This window comes from Callorhinus ursinus, unplaced genomic scaffold, assembly GCF_003265705.2.
Source record: "Callorhinus ursinus isolate GAN/ISIS: 27379988/994484 unplaced genomic scaffold, GSC_fseal_2.0 scaffold36, whole genome shotgun sequence".
NCBI classification, from domain to species: Eukaryota; Metazoa; Chordata; class Mammalia; order Carnivora; family Otariidae; genus Callorhinus; species Callorhinus ursinus.
In genome coordinates this window covers 16,036,252-16,054,432 of record NW_027397098.1, presented here as the reverse complement: position 1 = coordinate 16,054,432, position 18,181 = coordinate 16,036,252, and the positions used below count along the sequence as shown (strand labels likewise).

Sequence of the window (18,181 nt, the reverse complement as noted above, 5' to 3'; positions counted from 1 at the left end):
GATGAAAGACCTCAATGTGAGACAGGAATCCATCCAAATCCTAGAGAAGAACACAGGCAGAAACCTCTGTGACCTTGGCTGCAGCAACTTCTTACTAGAGATGGTGCTGGAGGCAAGGGAAACAAAAGCAAAAGTGAACTTCATCAGACAAGATGCTTCTGCACAGCGAAGGAAACAACCAACAAAACTAAAAGGCAGATATGCGCAAACAACATCTGATAAAGGGTTAGTATCCAAAGTCTATAAGGTTGGGTTGTTTGAGACTTTCCTTGCTTCTTGAGGTAGGCCTGTATTGCTATACGCTTCCCCCTTAGGACCATTTTGCTGCATCCCAAAGGTCTGGACAGTTGTGTTTTCATTTTGTTTCCATGTATTTCTTTATTTCTTTTTTGATTTCCTGGTTGACCCATTCATTGTTTAGTAGTGTGTTGTTTAAGTTCCTTGTGGTTGACTTCAAATTTCATAGCACTGTGGTCAGATAATACGCATGGTATCACCTCAATCTTTTTGCATTTCTTGGAGCCTGTTTTGTGACCTAATATGTGACCTGTTCTGGAGAATGTCCCATGTACACATTGAAAAGAATGTGTATTCTGCTGTTTTTTAGGATGGAATGTTCTGAATATATCTGTTAGGTCCAGCTGGTCTAGCATGTCATTCGGACATTGTTTCCTTGATGATTTTCTGTTTGGATATCTGTCCATTGATGTAAGTGCGATATAAAAGTCCCCTGTTACTATTATACTATCAATCAGTTCCTTTATGTTTGCTATTGTTTTACATATTTGGGTGCTCCCATGTTGGGTGCATAAATATTTACAATTATTAGATCATCTTGTTGGATTGCCCCTTTATTATGATATAGTGCCCTTCTTCATTTCTTGTTAGAGTCTGGTTTAAAGCCTAGCTTGTCTGATGTGAGTATTGCTACTCTGGCTTTCTTTTGATGTCCATTTGCATGATAAATATTTCTCCACCCCCTCATTTTCAATCTGCAGGCCTTTTAGGTGTAAAATGAGTCTCTTGTAGTAGGCAGCATATAAATGGGTCTTGTTTTTCAAATCCATTCTGACACCCTGGATCTTTGGATTGTTTAGTCCATTTATATTCAGAGTAATTATTGATAGAAATATATGAAGTGCCATTCTATTACTTGTTTTGTCATTGTTTCTGGAGATTTTCTCTGATCCATTTTTGTCTTTTTCACTTTTGGTCTTTTCTTTCTACTCAAAGACTCCCCTGTAATATTTCTTGCAGACCTGGTTTAGCGCTAACATCCTTTAGTTTTTGTTTTCAGGAAAACTCTTCTCTCTCCTGTTCTGAGTGATAATCTTGCTGGATTGAGTACTTGTGGCTGCAGATTTTTCCCATTCAGCACACTGAATACATCAAGCCACTCTCTTCCAGCTTGCCAGGTTTCTGCTGAGAATTCTGCAGTGAGCCTTATGGGTTTTGCCTTGCAAGTTAAGGACTTCTTTTGTCTTGGTGCTTTTAAGATTTTTTTCTTTATCACTATATTTTGCAAATTTAATTACAATATGTTTTGATGTTGGTCTGCTTTCGTTGATTTTGATGGGAGTTCTCTGTGCTTCCTGGATCTGAATGTCTGTTTCTTTTCCCAGATTAGGGGAGTTTTCATCTATGATTTCTTCAAATAAATTTCTGCTCCCTTTTCTCTTCTTCTTCTTCTGGGACTTCTATAATACTAACATTATTACATTGGATGGAGTCACTGAGTCCTCTGAGTCTATTCTTATGTTGCATAATTCTTTTTCTCTTTTGTTCAGCTTCATTATTTTCCTTTATTGTGCCTTCTATATTACTAATGTCTTCCTCTGCTTCTTCTAGCCTAATGTTCATTGCATCAAGCCTGTTTCCGATCTGTTTCTACATTCTTCATTTCTGACTCTTCTTAAGCTCTTCTATCTCTGTGGTCAGGGTCTCCCTGATGTCTTCTTTTCTCAAGTCCAGTGAGTATCATTATGATCAGTACTTTAAGTGCTCTATCAGGCATGTTACTTATATCTGCTTTGCTTAGATCTCTGGCTGTGACCTTATTTTGTTCTTTCATTTGGGACAAATTCCTCATCTTGGCATTCTAAGTCTTTGCCCTCTCCTCTGTTAGAAAAGCCAGTTATGTTTCTGGCTCATGAAAGTAATGGCTTTATGAAGAAGAGGTCACGTAGTGTCCAGGGCCCAGCACTTCAGGGAGGGTCTCAAAAAATCAACTGTTTTTAAAAGAGAAAAAAGAAATAAAAGGCATCCAATTGGAAAGGCAAAAGTAAAATTGTCTCTATTTGCAGATGAGATATATGTAGAAATCCTTACTAAAGTCTCCAGCAAAAAACTATTAGAATAAACGAATTCAATGAGGTTTCAGGATACAAAGTTAACATACAGAAATCTGTTGTGTTTCTATACACTAGTAACAAAATAACTCAAAGAGAAATTAAGAAAACAATCCCATTCACAGTTGTACCAAAAGGAATTAAATATCTAGGGATAAAGTTAAGCAAGGCAACGAAAGACCTATACTCTGACAACTCTGACATTAATGAAAGAAACTGAAGACAACACAAATGGAAAGATATATCATGCTCATAGATGAGAAGAATTAATATTGTCAAAATGTCCATACTACTCAAAGGAATCTACAGATTTAATGCAATCCCTTTCAAAACACAATACTATGTTTCACAGAACCAGAACAAAGAATCCTAAAATTGTATGGACACAAAAAACCCTTTTTAACCAAAGCATCTTGAGAAAGAAGAACAAAGCTGGAGGTATCACAATTCCAGATTTCAAGATATACTGCAAAGTTATAGTAATCAAACAGTATGTCACTGGCACAAAAATAGACACACATCAGTGGAACAGAATAGAGATACCCAAAATCAGCCCATGCCTATATGGTCAATTAATATACAACAAAGCAGGCAAGAATACAATGGGGGGAAAGGCGGTTTCATCAATAAATAGTGTTGGGAAAGTTGGACATGCAAAAGGATAAAATGGGGCCACTTTCTTGCAACATACACAAAAATAAACTCAAAATGGATTAAAGACCAAAACATGAGACCTGAAACCATAAAACTCCTAAAAGAAAACACAGGAAGTTGTCTCTTGGAAAGCAGCCTTAGCAACATATTTATGGACCTATCTCCTCAGGGAAGGAAAACAAGCAAAAATAAATGAATGAGACTATAGCAAAATAAAAACCTTTTGCACAGCAAAGGAAACCATCAACAAAACAAAAAGCAAACCTATTGAATGGGAGACAATATCTGCAAATGATAGATCCAATAAACGTTAACATCTAAAATATATAAAGAACTCATACAAGCCAACAAAAAGTCATCCAATTAAAAATGGACAGAGGACCTGAGTATTAGTTTCAAAAGAAGATGTACAGGTGACCAAGAGACACATGAAACGATGTTCATCACCACTTACCGGGGAAATGCAAATCAAAACCGCAGAGATATCACCTCATATCTATCAGAATGGATAGTATCCAAAAGGCAAGAAATAACAAGCATTGGCGAGGATTTGGAGAAAAGGGAACCCTCATGCACTGTTGGCAGGAATGTGGAAAACAGTACAGAGGTTCCTCAAAAAATTAAAAATAGAACTACCACAAGATCTAGTATTTCCACTACTGGTTATTTACTCAAAACAATAATGCTAGTACAAAAAGATATATGCACCCTATGTTTACTACAGTATTGGGTGTGGAAGCAGCCTAAGTGTCCACCAGCAGATGAATGGATAAAGAAGATCACACACACACACACACACACACACACACACACACACACACACATGCACACACCACACAGGAATATTACTCAGCCACAAAAAATGAGATCTTGCCATTTGTGACAACACGGATGGACCTACAGGGTATTCAGCTAAGTGAAATAAGTTAAAGACAAATACTATATAATTTCATGTCTATGTGGAATCTAATAAACAAAACAAAGGAACAAACCAAACAGAAACATAGTCATAAATACAGACAACTTGTGGTTCACAGGGGGGCCGTGGGGGGGTGGGTGAAATAGGTGAAGGGGATTAAGAGGCACAAACATCCAGTTATGAAACAAATAAATCAGGGGAATGAAAAGTACAGCATAGGGAATATAGTCAATAATATTACAATAATTTTGTATGGTCACAGTAACTACACTTACTGTGGTCAAATCACTCCGCTGTGCACCTGAAACTAATAGAACATTGTATATCAACTATATTATAAAAATCAAACATTTCTAAAAGTTACATTTTTTTCAAAAATGAAAAAAAAATAGGTTTTCCTAAATGCCCGTGTGGTAAACCGTGGGGTACTGATGGCAGATAGCAGTGATCTTTTTCTCTTCTTTCCCCTTTGCCTAACTGTATCATTCCAAGGGGAGGTCTTCACACCCACACACATAATACGCCAGTCCATTTCTCGTTTTCTAGCTTTATCTCCCTAACCAGGTTGTTGTCATTGGCAATTCTGTGACTCCTGGAACCCCATCTCTATACCCACCAAAGTGCTCTAAAACAGTAGGAACTCCTTAAGTGCTGTGGGACTTACCGACCTCATTCTCTGCGCAGCCAGGCGTCCTTGAAGCCCATGGCTGAGTTGCACTGAGGACCTGGTTCACAGAGATGTCTGAAAGGATGGACTGGAAAAAACAAAGAGGTGGCAATGGGGGAAAAGAAGCTTTCTGTAGAAAATCATCCCGCACAGGTCATCCTTTTACATGCTCCTTTTACACAAAATACTGACCATATTAGTACCTGAATATCTGACTTTAAACAAACCAAATGGAGGGTTTACCTGTTCACATCACACAAGAGTGTGGGGGCTCCTAAAAGAGCTTCTTCTCAAGTGCTTCTCCACATGTCCTTAACCATTCGACAGAGTTAGGAACTACCAGCAAATAGGGTTGCCTCTGCTGAGAGATTATCAATTAGGCACTACGAGCACTTCTGAACTTTGCTGTTTAAAAAGCATCTTGACATTTGGGGGATTTTGTTACTGTTTTAGGAAATGAGAGCACTGGAGGATTCTGTTGAGTACTGGACCCCCAGCACCCCTACTCCTGAGTTAAGAAAAGAGGAGGGTTGACTGGGAGAGAGATCCACATGCTGGGCTTGTCTCTTACTGGCCATGACGCCATCAACCTGTCATGGTCACCCTGCGTAACCACTGTACGAGCAAGAAAAAGGCCCGAACAACCCAAAGTATGTCTTTAGTGACCCTCTGGGTTTACTTTGAGAATTAAAAACCAATTTCTGTCGGAGCAGTCCCAGCACCCTAGGGGAGCTCTGGCGTCTGGAGGTGGGTTTGTTATAAGGAGTAATAGGGAAACAAAGATAAATGAGTCCTCGACTTCCCCATCGTATTTTAGTGAGAAGATGAGTTAAAAGAATTGTGTGTGTAGGGGAAATGAGACCTTTGAGACAATCTAGTCTTACCCCTTCTTTTTAGGGACAGCAAAGCTTATGTGACCTCCTCTGTGTGCAACCAAGACGAAACCTGAGTCTCCGAGTCGCATGGAACTGGGGACCAGCTTATGCCTCAGTCTCTGCTAGACCCGAAACTCAAGAGTCGTGGGGCGCCTTTACTTTACCCCAGCAACCACAAATGGCTGGTGCTAAAATACTTGTTGATAAGGGAATGGTACAGAATTTGGAACATTACATTTTTTGAAGACCAAATAATCAGACTCAGAAACTAATTCCTCTTGAAGGAAAAATCAGAATCAAAAGTTAATTCTCAAAAGTTTGTCTTACTACTTTGTACCTTAGAACAAGAATCAGCAAACCATGACCTCGGGGCCAAATCAGGTTGCTATCTGTAGAACCCAAAAGCTAAAAATGGCACTTATACTTCTAAATAATTGAAAAAGTCAATAGAATAGTATTTTGTGATAAGGAAGTTACACAAAATGCAAATTTCTGTGTCCATAAATACAGTTCTATTGGACTGGAGCCTTGCCCACTTACCTGAGAGCTGCGTTTGTGTCACACCATCAGGAACGGGTGGCTGAGACAGAAGACAACCGGCCCTTCACAGAAATATTGACTGCCTGCCCTGGAAGGCTGGCAAAGATCTGCTTAAACCCCAGCTGGAGTGTTGCCGAGATGCAGCCATAACTGGTGCGTCTTGTGATCTTTCAGGGCATCAGTGCCCACTAAGATTCAAGACTTAGTTCTGACCAAAAGCATCCCTCAAACCTATGGACAGTAGCCAACTCCAGCCTCAGAGCCCACGGTTGTCTGCAGGAGCCACAGTGCTGGTGGAAGAGCTTCACTCATTGTCAGTCTGCGAAGCTGCTGGAGTGACCATCTGGGTTAGTTACAATGACCAGAGATAACCAACTCTCGAAAGCCTGTGATGCATGCTCAGTAGCCAGTAGCTCCTCTTGATGGTGAAAACAGCATGTTTTTGAGAATTCCCTGCTTGTTTGGCACTAGGCACAGACCACACAAGCCAGGGACCTCAGGTTCTCAGTCTTGTAAACTTTTGGTGCTACCCATCCTCAATGGAAAGCCTGTCCGGTCATGGTCAGGTGCAATCTGCCATTGCCAGGTGGGTCTGAGGAGGGAGACACTGGGGAAATGTCTCCTTTGATAGTGTATCAAGGAAGCATAGCCATGGGCCAGCAACTCACCAAGTGTCACTCAACAAGGAAAGGGGGTGTCTCTGGCCCCTTGCAGAAACGTCCCCAAGGGAAGCTGGTGCGGGGCAGGGGCAGCTCCAGGCCCCATCTCAGGCTTCCGAGGCACAGACACCCCTGGGCAGGCCCTGGGGGTCTGTTCACCGGCAGATGCGGACAAGGTCCTCCTGAGGTTCCGCTGCAGGAGAGGCAGGATGCATCGTCTAGGTCGCTCCCTGCCCCCCGTGCCCCCAACCTTCCCTCCCCAAGGCCGTGGCAACGCGAACATTTCCCGCCACCCTGTTCCGGCCTAGGCGTGCAAGGGCTGGGGGACTCCGCCCAGGCTCCGATCACCGAGGCCCACGCAGACCCGGCTCCTCCCCGTGTCCCTCGCGCTCTCGCTGGGCCTTCCCTACTTCCCATTTCTACGGCGCTACCGCATCAGAGGTCTTCCTAACGTGCCGCTGTCCGCCGAGCAAACGATCCCCTCGCTAACCGCATCGCTTTTTTTTTAATTCCTTCCCCCTTTGCCATCGTCTTCCTTTACCCTCTTTCTGATGTTTCCGGTCGTTTGTCAAGCGGCGGGGATACAACGGTCATTAGAATTCCTAAGTTCGGCCACAAAGCCCGAGTGGCTATCAGGATTCACTGGCATCTTCCGTGTTACGAAAATCGGCAGCGTTCCTCCTGTTTCCAGTAGCTCCTCCTGTCTGTCTAGCATCCATGTCCCGCAGGGCTTCAAGCCCTCTGCTCCCAGCGACCCTGACGCCGCTTAGCCGCGACGAGGTCCTCCAGTCAGCCAGTGCTCACCGAACGCCCGCTGCCAGGCCCTAGGGACACTCAGAAGAAGTGCCGTTCCTTCTCACTGGCCAGTGTCTGCCCTCTGGCGTAGACGGCACCTGCACCCGCACCGGCGCTCGCTGCCACACCCGGGGGAACACAGGAGCTGTCTTGGTCGCGCTCCTGAGAACAGGGCGGACGACGGGGAGCCCGTCCTCCACCCAACTCCTAGGGCGTTCCACCCTTCCGCCTCTGCGGGGCAAGCCCCGGTGCGGACACGAAGCAAGAATGGAACCCTGACGCGGGGAGGCCTGTCGGCCGGTGTGCACGAGTTACTCGTTCGCCCAGAGGTCTTTGCAGCTGGGGCAGTAAATCCAAACCAAACCCGAAGCACCACGAAGCCTCGGATGCAGCGGCGGAAGTCTGCTGTCCCTGCCACCCCGCGCTGAACGCCACGTGTGCCGCAGCTCACGCACCGCGCGATCCCCTGCCGGCCGGACTCCGGCGCCCAGCTCGGTCCTGCGCGCCGCTCCGTTCCCAGACTCATCCTGGAAGCCGGAGAGGCGGCACGACTGCGGGCCTCGGGTTCCTAGGGGCACTGGGCGCGCAAGAGGGGGGCCAGGGCGCACCCCTCGCCTCTCCTCAGGTGCACGGACCACCCGCCAGCGCGCCCAGGACCCTGCGGGGCGGACGACCACACAGGGAGGCGACCGAGCTGCCACCAAGCCGATGCCAGCCGCGTCCGGGAAGCCAGCGTGGTGCAGGGGCGAGCGGAGGGAGGCACCCCAGGTGCAGGTGTGGGAAGCAGGGCCGCCTGGGGGCCGCGGGCGTGTCCACGGGTCCCTGGCACCGCCCAGTCCCGGGCTTCCGGGGCGCCGTCCTCAGCCGGCCAGGGTGCTCCGGGGCTTCTCACCCGCAGGTGTTCGGCTAAGCCTCGTGACCTGGGGGTGCACATCTGGGTGCTAATGACTTTCATGTGTACACTATTTTCTGATAACCCTTAGGCTGAAGGTTGTACTGTCTTCCACGAGACAAACCTGTAAGAATTCTCAGATCTTGGGCAAAAGACAGAGCTTTTAAGGTTGTCAAAAGAGCAACGATAATTTGGGTTGGAATGGCCAGCTAGGCCTACTTCCTGACATGCAGAGGTTTCCTGTCACACGGCTGACAAAGTATCGGCACACAGGAGTCATGCTTCCTCTTTGTCCCCCAAATTTACCAAGAATCTGTACACTTGCAGCAAATGTGAACAAATATATTTAGATATATTTAAAAGAATTAAAAAAAACATTTCACAAAACATTTGTTGCCATAGGAATTTTTTAAGCAGTAAATGCCCACATCAAAGTTTAAACATTGTTCAAAGTATGATTTATCTGTACTAATAAGTAACGCAACAAATTATGTAAACAGAGTCAGATACATTTCCCATTTCCCTGCAGGACTCACTTCCTTCCTGGGATTGAAGCTGTCCCAGACAGTTTTCCAGGGGACCAATTAAGAAACTGCTATTTTCAGAGCAACAAAAATAAAAGCTTTTATTTGTTCATTTGAATATAAAACAGGCGTTATCACAGATGTACAAAGCTTACTGGTGGTTTAACATACGAGAAGGTTGCCGTCCTTTGCACATAAAAATTTTGTTTGAAACCGTGATTGGTTGAGTACATGAATTTCTCTAACCAGTCACCACACTCTATGAAATAACGCTGCTAACATTCAACTGATAAAAGGGGCAGTTTCCCTTGGGTAAAGTGTCAAGCAGGATTAAATATATATAATAAACAAGCACCATGAGGAAGCCGCCCTGTTGGGTTAGGTCTGTGTTTCAATGTTCATTGTGTACCCTTCTTTGTGCAAGTTGATTACACGGTTTTGTCTGACTTCAAAAGCACAAGGTCACAAGACAAACATTGTTACATTCTCATGAATGATTTATCTACAGCACAATTTCTAATACAGAACAATCCTTCTTTATTGCTGAAACAGGTTTCCTTTCCTTTTTCTTGCACAAATGACCTTCGATCCCAGCCCCCAACCCTTTGGACCTCAACTCTACCATGAGAGATGACAAGACGTCACTAACCACGTTCACAACCGCCCCGCCTTGCACGTGAAGCTGACATGGTGAAGGTGAAGGTCATACTGGAAGTGATACCTGATTTGTTGTTTGCTTCCCACATCAGCTAGACCTCACAAGTTATCCTGTAGCTGTGTTTCCTAGTCAGTATCCTACCTGAAACCTTAAAGCTCCTTCCCCTTAAACAAGGTGGGTGTGTGTAAGAAAATGCCTTTTTTTCTGTGTGTGGTGGGTTTTTTTCCCCCTTAGGAAGCAGAAGACTGTAGGAATGTGTACCTGAAGCATGTAGAGAAATATTCACACACAGCAATGAAGTCAAACAATATCTTAAAAATCAAATAATTTGTGGAGATGGAAGGATGCACCCCACATGCAGACAAATTAAAAAAAAAATGCCACTTAAATTTTTTAAAAAACGATTAGCCTTGGATCTCGGAAGTCAAACAAAACTCTCTTAGCAAAGGGCTTACTGCTGGCGCATACAGCAAAGGCAGATGAAGACATTGCCTACAATATGATGAAAAGAGACTCTAAGGTTTGCCCAGCAACAATCTTGGTCATGCATTTCTAGCAACGAGAGCCACTGCAGGGTCATACTGGGGCAGTTACGAGATAGATCACGCTTGGACAGCGGATACCTCTTCTTGGCTGGACACAGATGGGCTATTTCGCTCGAGGAGTGTACAGATGAGACGTGGAAATCGGAAGGTGTGTGAGGCGGCAGCAGCAGCGAGAGACGGAAATCAGAAACGTGTCATCCACAGGTGGCGAAATGAAGGCAGCTGGGAGGCTTTCTCGCTCCAGCCAGTGGCTCTGTGAGGAGTCCTGGGGCAGCTCATGAGGGTGGAGCCCCAGAGCTCCGGGCGGGGGAACCCCAGAGAGCTGGCTGAGGTAACAGTCTCCTATGTGAGTCTTTTCCCTTAAAGCTGTTCTGGACAGTCTGTCCACTCCATACAATGGCCATCTGAGGGGAATCAACACAACCCGGTGCAAATGACCACAAAAGAGCACTCCTTTTCATACCAAGGACCAAAAAGGGTGACATTAACAAAAAGGATGAACAACAAGGATTTCTTGCAGCTAAGTGGTGCTGCTCAGCACCTGCCTTCCCTAGTGTCCGCTCAGGGTCGTACACCTGCCTTCCCTAATGTCCGCTCAGGGTCGTAAGCACACACTGGCACCGACCGCTCACCGTTGCCCCCGCAGCAAAGGGAAAATAGTGCACATTTCGCCTCAAATTCCTTCCCCATCTTCGAGATGGCAATAATTTCACTTGCTGGTCTCTGGTTCTAGAAGAAACATTTAGACCGGGCTACTGGCAATCTGGGATTGCTCGCATCAGCAAAGTGGGTGTGAGAGAATCTCGCTTTATCTACAGTACAGTGGAGGGGACACCATGCAAGTGACAGGTTCTGCATTTTAAACTTTAAAATCTCCTTTGTTCATTAGTGAATTTATATTTCATATATATATATTTGTTGTGATACTATCCACGCAAGATAATACAACACTTTTTTATATTAGCAAACATTACAAGACTTTAATGTTCTTGAATGTTTTTCTCTTTTATACTTCTAAAGAGATCAAAATAAATTAAACGTTTTGTACATAATTACATATGAAGAAGTTAACTTATTTTATCTTTTTAGTTTAGTACAAAGATATCTGCAAGAGAGTTGCCGAAATACACCTTATTTATAATTTCTTCTCATTCTATGCTAACTTCAAAGGCCACATGTTAGCCTTTGTTTATCCAGCACATTTCTGACAAAGAAAGCTGCTAAAATCTAATCGGAAGGTGCTATTTGGAAGGTTTTCTCGTACCTCAACAAACTTTCCTAAAAGGATGAAATCTAGCAATGGCTTAAATTAGTAACAAGGTCCATGTCATTAAGATTTCATGACACATTAAACAGAGAAAACAATTCTTTGTCACACTACATAAATTGTTTAAAAGAACCCATCTGGAGGGCAGAATATTTTTTTAATTGCTATTTTGGCTTAACAAAATACCACATTTACGAAGAAAGCACTTATTATCCAATAATTAAAAAAAAAGAAAAGAAAGTTTTGAAATGGGTTTTTCCAACAAACTGAAGGCAGTAATCCAAAGTCCTTCTGAGCAAACTTCAGTGGTAAATTCACATTTCACATTTCACCCCCATGCCAATCAGGACTGCTGTGGAAAGTCTCACCACCGCGTGAACAAAGGCTCCATTCCGGTGAATGTGGCCCTCATGTCTGCAAACTTGAGTGACACAGAAAAATGTTTACTTTCCTAGAAAAGTCTATGGGACCAGAGACGAGACTACATGTTGTAGGCCACATAGATGGGATCTAGCTGGTCTGCCAAAAACCCATCCCGCAGGTGCATACGCTGCTTCTCTCCCCGGGAGTTGATGGGGATGACACCGATGTCCACCACGACCACGACCCCCACCACCAGGTAGTGCTCCTCCAGAACGACGTTGGTCACTAAGGGGACCAGGTCCAAGGCTTCTTGCTCTGACCCATCAAGCTCAACCACCACCACCAACAAATTGGTCCAGGTGAACACGGCGCTGCAAGAGAGAAAAAAATCATCACCATGTCATGAAGTGTTCATGTAACAATTTCATTTTCTTCTCAAGAAGTGTCATCTGGTTCTTTTCTGATCTGCCTGCACACTGACAGTCTCTCTGAGCCCATGGCTTTTCGCTCATTAGGTGGCTGCACACACTCCCGTGGTTAGGGTTTCCTACCGGGCGGCTCTCACGGGGGCCGCCGCACATGCAGGGGATCTTCGTGCCAGGCAGCGCCCTGACACGGCCCCGCCCTCTGCTCCCAGCTGTGGCCGAGGGGCCCACGGTGCAAGGGTGCCACGGGAGCCCCACCGATGTGCACACCAGGCCCCTAAGGTGGAGTCCTGGCCTTGGGCTTGGTCAGCGGTAAGTTGGCAGAGGCCGGACAGCCCCTGGGGCTGTGGGGCTGGTCCTGACCTCCCTCTGCCACAGCAGGAGCGGGGACATCGAGGGAGGGTGAGAAGCGTGGAGGGGCCACCAGCTTGGTGCCTGGCTGACCGTGGGCCCCAGTCACCCTGGGGCCGGACAACCCAGCAGTCAACTGCAGACATGGCGGCGCAACAACGCGCTGCTGTCTGAAGCACGGAGTCTGGAAGGAGTGTCCGGCAGCAAGAGGTGATCTGTGTCGGGGAAGGATCCTCCAGAAAGTCAGAGATTCATCTAGAAGCATTTTATTTGGGATCTTGCAGTGGAGGGCCACCCAGAAGATTTGGTCTGGCCAATCTGTGGGAGCCTAAACTCAGTACTTTACACTTTAAGCCACCTGCAGTTTATAAGGTTGGTCTTTACATGGGAGTGGTTCCAGGGCCTTAGCAGGCTTTGCTCCTGGTGCCCGTGGTCTGCTGGCTGAGGCGGTCAGAAGTGTCCAGGGCAGAAGAGGCATGGGAGGCGGTGGCCAGGCTCCAGGGGCCTGCAGTGGGTTGCTGGCTTCTGCGTCCTCCAGCCGGACGCACAGAAGGGTCTAGGAGGCAGCAAGTATTTGGGAAACTCACTACTGTTTTCTTAAAACTGTATGGGTATGTCTATTCAGGAAAAAACCCGCACGTTTTGTTTAGTATGACCAATATATACGTTAATGTGGAAGGGAAATATTGGAGAATGTGTCCAACAGATTACTGCTTCTCGAGTTTGTTGTGATCAGTGTGTCCCTAAGGGAACAGTCCTGCCAAGGTCCGTTCCCAAGATGCGCTGGTGCCAAATTGCCAAATTCCCATAATGGGACACTTTATGACACTAAAACATTGCTCTGTGTGGCCCAAGTGAGCCCATACTGAGTTTGTGATACCAGAAATCTCATATGTATATTAGCCACTTGTGGTATGATTTTATTATAGCACTTGACGCTTATGACACAGTATCAGGAATTGGGGTTTCTGTATTTGATGGAGAAGGGGGTTTGCCAGGAGTGATGGGCTGGATGAGCATTGTTTTCCTAGGGCCACAGATGTCCGACCCTGGAGACAACGGAGGAGAAGGGCAAGATTTGGTTAGCTGGACCATGCCACCCTGAAACAGCCACATGGAGGGACGTGAGTGTCTGCCTTCTGCCTTGGTGCAAAGTGACCGAGGGTGTGTGCTGCAGGAGGCGCCCAGGTGGGGCAGGGAAGGTGAGAAGGAGCAGGAAGAACAACAGAGCAGTTTGTGCCGGGCGGTTTCTGAAGGGCCAGAGCCCCGCAGGACGGAACTATGGGCGCACATGTGAGGGCAAGGTGAGTGTGAGGCCCCACGCGCATCAGGTGAGGCCACAGGGCAGGTGACAGCAGCAGGGCTTAGAACAAAAACTCGAATCCTGGAACAGAAACCCACAGGCGGCGGCACGGAGTCCCCGCCACAGGCCTTTAAGGTGGAAAACAGCCCTTTGCAACCAGATGGAAAATGCTTGCGGGAGGCAATACAAACCGGTCTAAGTTATTTTCTTAAAACTACAGACCGGGAGACTGGAATCGGTATGCATAGCTAGTGGCGTGGAAACCGAGGTAGCCGTGTGCTGTCTCTGGGCTGCAGTCTCTCCAGGGATCCTGGCCCCTGTCCACCTGCAGCTCCAGCAGCCTCGGGGTGAGGAGGGACATCACCACGTCGGAAGCACAGGGCCGCGCGTGGGTTCGCAAACTCTCTCTTCTCTCTTCCAGGCTGCCGAGCCACCCATGTCCAGGGCCCATGAATGGCAACAAATAACTAGCCTGTGATCAGCTCACAAGGGGCACTGAACAACTCAGGCCCATATACCCACCAGGAAGGACTGCTCATGAGCGATTTCAGAATGTGCCTCCCTTGGGGTTCCTGAGCTCCGAGAGCACATCAGGTCCCTGCCAGCTCTGGGGCCAAATGAACAAACAAACCTACAGTTAATGGTGTGGAGCCTTTCTGCACCCTTTACCACCATGTAAAGGCACCGAGTGAGCTCGGGGCCCCCAGGCCAGCCCCACCAGCACCACAGCCAACCACATGGACCAGGCAAGGAGGATGAACCCAAGGACACTCGCCGGCCTGGTCGCTGGCAGCTGGGTGCAAATGCCCGCCCACTACTCACCATTCTGTGACGCTTTTATGGGCTCTGATGACCGAGGTCTCAATGTCTATCGGGTGATACCTCATTCCCCGCAGCTCCATCGCTTCGTCCAGTGCCCCCACCACATACAGGGCATCATGGCGCTCTGTGCAGGGAGTGGAAAACGTGTGTGAACCTCACCACAATGGTGCTCAAGCTGCTTTGTAAGATACTAAGATTAAAACTACCCCTGAGAGACACATGCCAAGGAATGGGGTCACTGAGTGCGGGTAGCTAGTTCCTTTCTCCTGGGACGCTGTGCAGCCTAGGGCCCCTAGGACACCAGCCTGGCCAGGATCATGGTCTCACAGAGAGCCGGCTGCACACCTCAGCGCCCCGGGGGAGAGCGCACATCCTGGACCAGCTCCTGCACACCTTCAGTACACTATCTCCTACTCCTCGGGAGCACCTCCACCCCTCGGCAGCCGGCAGACACCGTGCTCTCCCAGAGCCACAGGTCAGGGTGCAGCACAGCCAAAAGCAAACCCCGTCCCCTCTGATGGCATCCCATGAGGCCGTAACTGCTAGAATTCCACCTCTGAGTGGGAATATCTTTTCCAGTTCAAGTCGGATGAGATGGGGATGTTTATTTGCTGGCTTCTATTACTTCAGCAGGACTCCCATCTTTTGGGGGGTCACAGAGGTGAGGAAACAGCAACAGTGCTGTTCCCAGCACCCCAGAATTCCGCGGGATGGGACCTGTCCCTCCTCCTGGGGGGTCTGGATCACATGGCCCTGCCTTGCTTCGTTCCTCACAGGAATCCCAGAGAGCACCCTCAAATAAAACAGTCTATGATTTTCCCAAATTGCAAATGCGATGCCAAAATGTTTTTGTGCTTTTCCACTAATTATATGCCAGTTCAGCCAGGTTCACAAAGCTCCTGCCAGGCAGGTGTGTCAGGAAGCCTCCTAGACACTCACCTCCTGGGGTTTGGGTCCGGCAGGATCTCCCTAGGAAATCTCAGCTCCCATCTTCTGAAATAACTGAGTCTTGCCTCTACTTTGAGTGGAACTAGGAGCTGGGACTCTCCTAGCAAGTAGGCCTGTACCTTTTCATTTTGTATAACTCTCCTGCCTGGCGCCAGCCGCCAGTGAAGGAGGGAGCAGCGCCTCCCCCTGCCCAAGGCCTGAGCACCTTGCTACCTCCCTTTCCCGACAGGCCAGGCCCGGTCCGGTCAGGCAGAGGGCAGTGCGCGCTCCTGCAGCAGCTGTCCAGGTGGGCCTCGGGGGCATGGGGCCGCTGCGGGTGGGTGAGGGGCCCGTCCACTGCATGGAGGGGCATGGTGTCCTGGCTCCTGTGCCGGGTTTAAATCTGTCCCTGGCTCCGTGAGAGACTGTGCTCATGGAGCACACAGTCTCTCACGTGGCTCCAGCGTGCTGGACTCACACCGACCCTCCTCTCCTTCACGCTCAGCTGGTTTGCAGCAAGCATGCACGATGTGCTCATGGGGCTGGGGTCCCAGGCCCACAAACGTTCTCAGGGCCTGGGGGCCTCTCCACCCATCTGCCTGGGCTCTTACCGCCTGGGCTCTTACCTCCGTTTGCATCTGTGAGCTCCGTCCTCCGCAGGAACCCCAAGTAGCCTGTCCGTGCCCAGACCGTCTGGGTGTCTCCAAAACTTAACCTTGAGTTGAAGTGGTCTGACTGCAGGGACTCATCTCCGTAAATGGTGAAATAACCACTGGCATTGTGGGCACTGTGAACCCAGATCTGTGAAGGAAGCAACAGAACTGGGTGAGTTCGCTGGGGAGGAACCGCAGGGAGGAAACTACCTGGGCAGTCAGTGACATCGGAGTGCCCACGTCCGGCGGGAACCTGGCCGTGTTAATCTCACGCAGGCTTCAGGGGAGACTCAGACGCCACAGAATTTACTGGAATAGAGCCACTAAATGAACAATGAGGCTGCCCGCCTCTTGAGAAGCCCATTAAAACAGACTGAGGATTTTAAAGTGAACATATCAAATGTGTTCACCGCTGGGCACCTGCAGCCACCTAATCCTCCGTGCTGAACAAACCAAAGCCTAGAGCAGACACAGAAGCGACACCATCACGCAGGGGGAATGAAACCTGTCCCCTGCTCTCCAACACGCAATTTCCTCATTAAGACACAGTCCCAGTCAGAAAACGGGAGTGAGGTGGATTCTGACCCCTGGCCGGCTCCCCCAGGTGCCCAAGACAGCACGCCGTCCTCCCCAATCTCATCTAGGAGTGTACTTAAAGGAAATTCGTAAATAAGATCTGTACGGGATTTTATCACCTCAGCTCTGATCTTTACACATAGCTGAGACATTCAAATGAAGGGCCAAACCACAGCCCACACAGAAATGGAGTCTGGGGAGCGGTCAGCACGGTCCTTTAGTCACCGTTTACAGCTCGAGGGCTCCGGGAGAGGCGGTGGCCCAGCTTTGTTGTTTCAGCTGAAGGCGGGCTGGCACAGGAGGTTACGTTAGTGTCCCGTGCACAGCACAGCGGTCTGACGCTTGTATGCGGAACAGTAACTGCAGTCACCGGGCAACATTGTTACAATTCCCGGGCTGCACTCTTTATTCCCGAGACTCATTCACTTCACAACTGCAAGTCTGTACCTCTCAATCCGCGCACCCACCTTCCCCTCCGCCAACCACCGGTTTGTTCTCTTGTGTGTTGCACGGTGGTGTTTTTAATGGGGTGTCAGCTACAGGCAGGTCTGTAAGGAGGGAAAGCTGACCACACAGGGCTGGTGACCCCAGCAGCCAGGAGGCTCCCCCCGGGCAGGATGGGCTTCCTTCCACCCAGTGCACAGGGCAGGCTCGGCCTTGGAGAGAACGGGAGGGGAGGTAAGTGTGCTGGCACCCTTCCCTGATGTCCTCTGCGTCCTCTGTGGCCTGGCTGAGTGGGGCGGGGGAAGGATGGGGGACGGCGGGCTGAGGATGTGTGTTCTCCAGCTGCACGCAGCAGGAGAGGCGGTCAGCCGGGTTTCATCGTACATCTGGGCTGAAGGGTCAAAGCCAGTATGGACTTTCTGACCGAAGGAAATACCTGTCATTTCCTAAACCCGCTTGCCACCGTTTACTGATATTCTATGAGTCTAGGCTGCGGCCGTTTGCTCTGTGCACAGTGCTCCACCCTCGTCCCCAGGAACTCAGCAATGACGGCTTCCTTACGGAAATGCACTTTGTAGCCTGAACTTCCATAGCTCATTCTGAGTCACTTTCCAGCCAGTCAGTTGAGACTTAACGAAGCTGATCAGGAGGGGTGCTGTGGCTTGGTGGCAGGGGAGTGGGGCTGACTGGTGTCCAGGAGGGCAGGAAGCAGAGAGCAGGAGAGTAGATTTGGTCTCAGAGGCTCTATCTCTGAGGACACCCCAAACTCACCTCGTCCATGTGGATACCCCATACCTCACCTGGGCAGACACCCCACATCTCACCCAGGTGGACACCCCACACCTCGCCTCGGCCGGGTGGGCGTCCCGTAATTCACTTCACCAGAATGAGCACCCCATAAGTCACCTCTCCCGGGGGGGCACCCCATAACTCGCCTCACTCAAGTGAGCACCCCATAAGTCACCTCTCCCGGG

General features: G+C 48.5%; 1 protein-coding gene across 1 annotated transcript in view; it reads right to left on the bottom strand.

Moving 5' to 3' along the window:
* Window positions 1–8,732: 8,732 nt before the first annotated feature.
* The window catches only part of DIP2C (disco interacting protein 2 homolog C), a 281,152-nt gene continuing 271,703 nt past the window's right edge, over window positions 8,733–18,181 (bottom strand). Inside the window, exons 38-40 of the mRNA XM_073879852.1 lie at window positions 16,161–16,335; window positions 14,608–14,731; window positions 8,733–12,077 (exon numbers count right to left, since the gene is read on the bottom strand). Of these exons, the coding sequence (XP_073735953.1) occupies window positions 11,825–12,077; window positions 14,608–14,731; window positions 16,161–16,335 (552 nt within the window). The 3' untranslated portion in view covers window positions 8,733–11,824. The remainder of the gene's footprint in view (window positions 12,078–14,607; window positions 14,732–16,160; window positions 16,336–18,181) is intronic.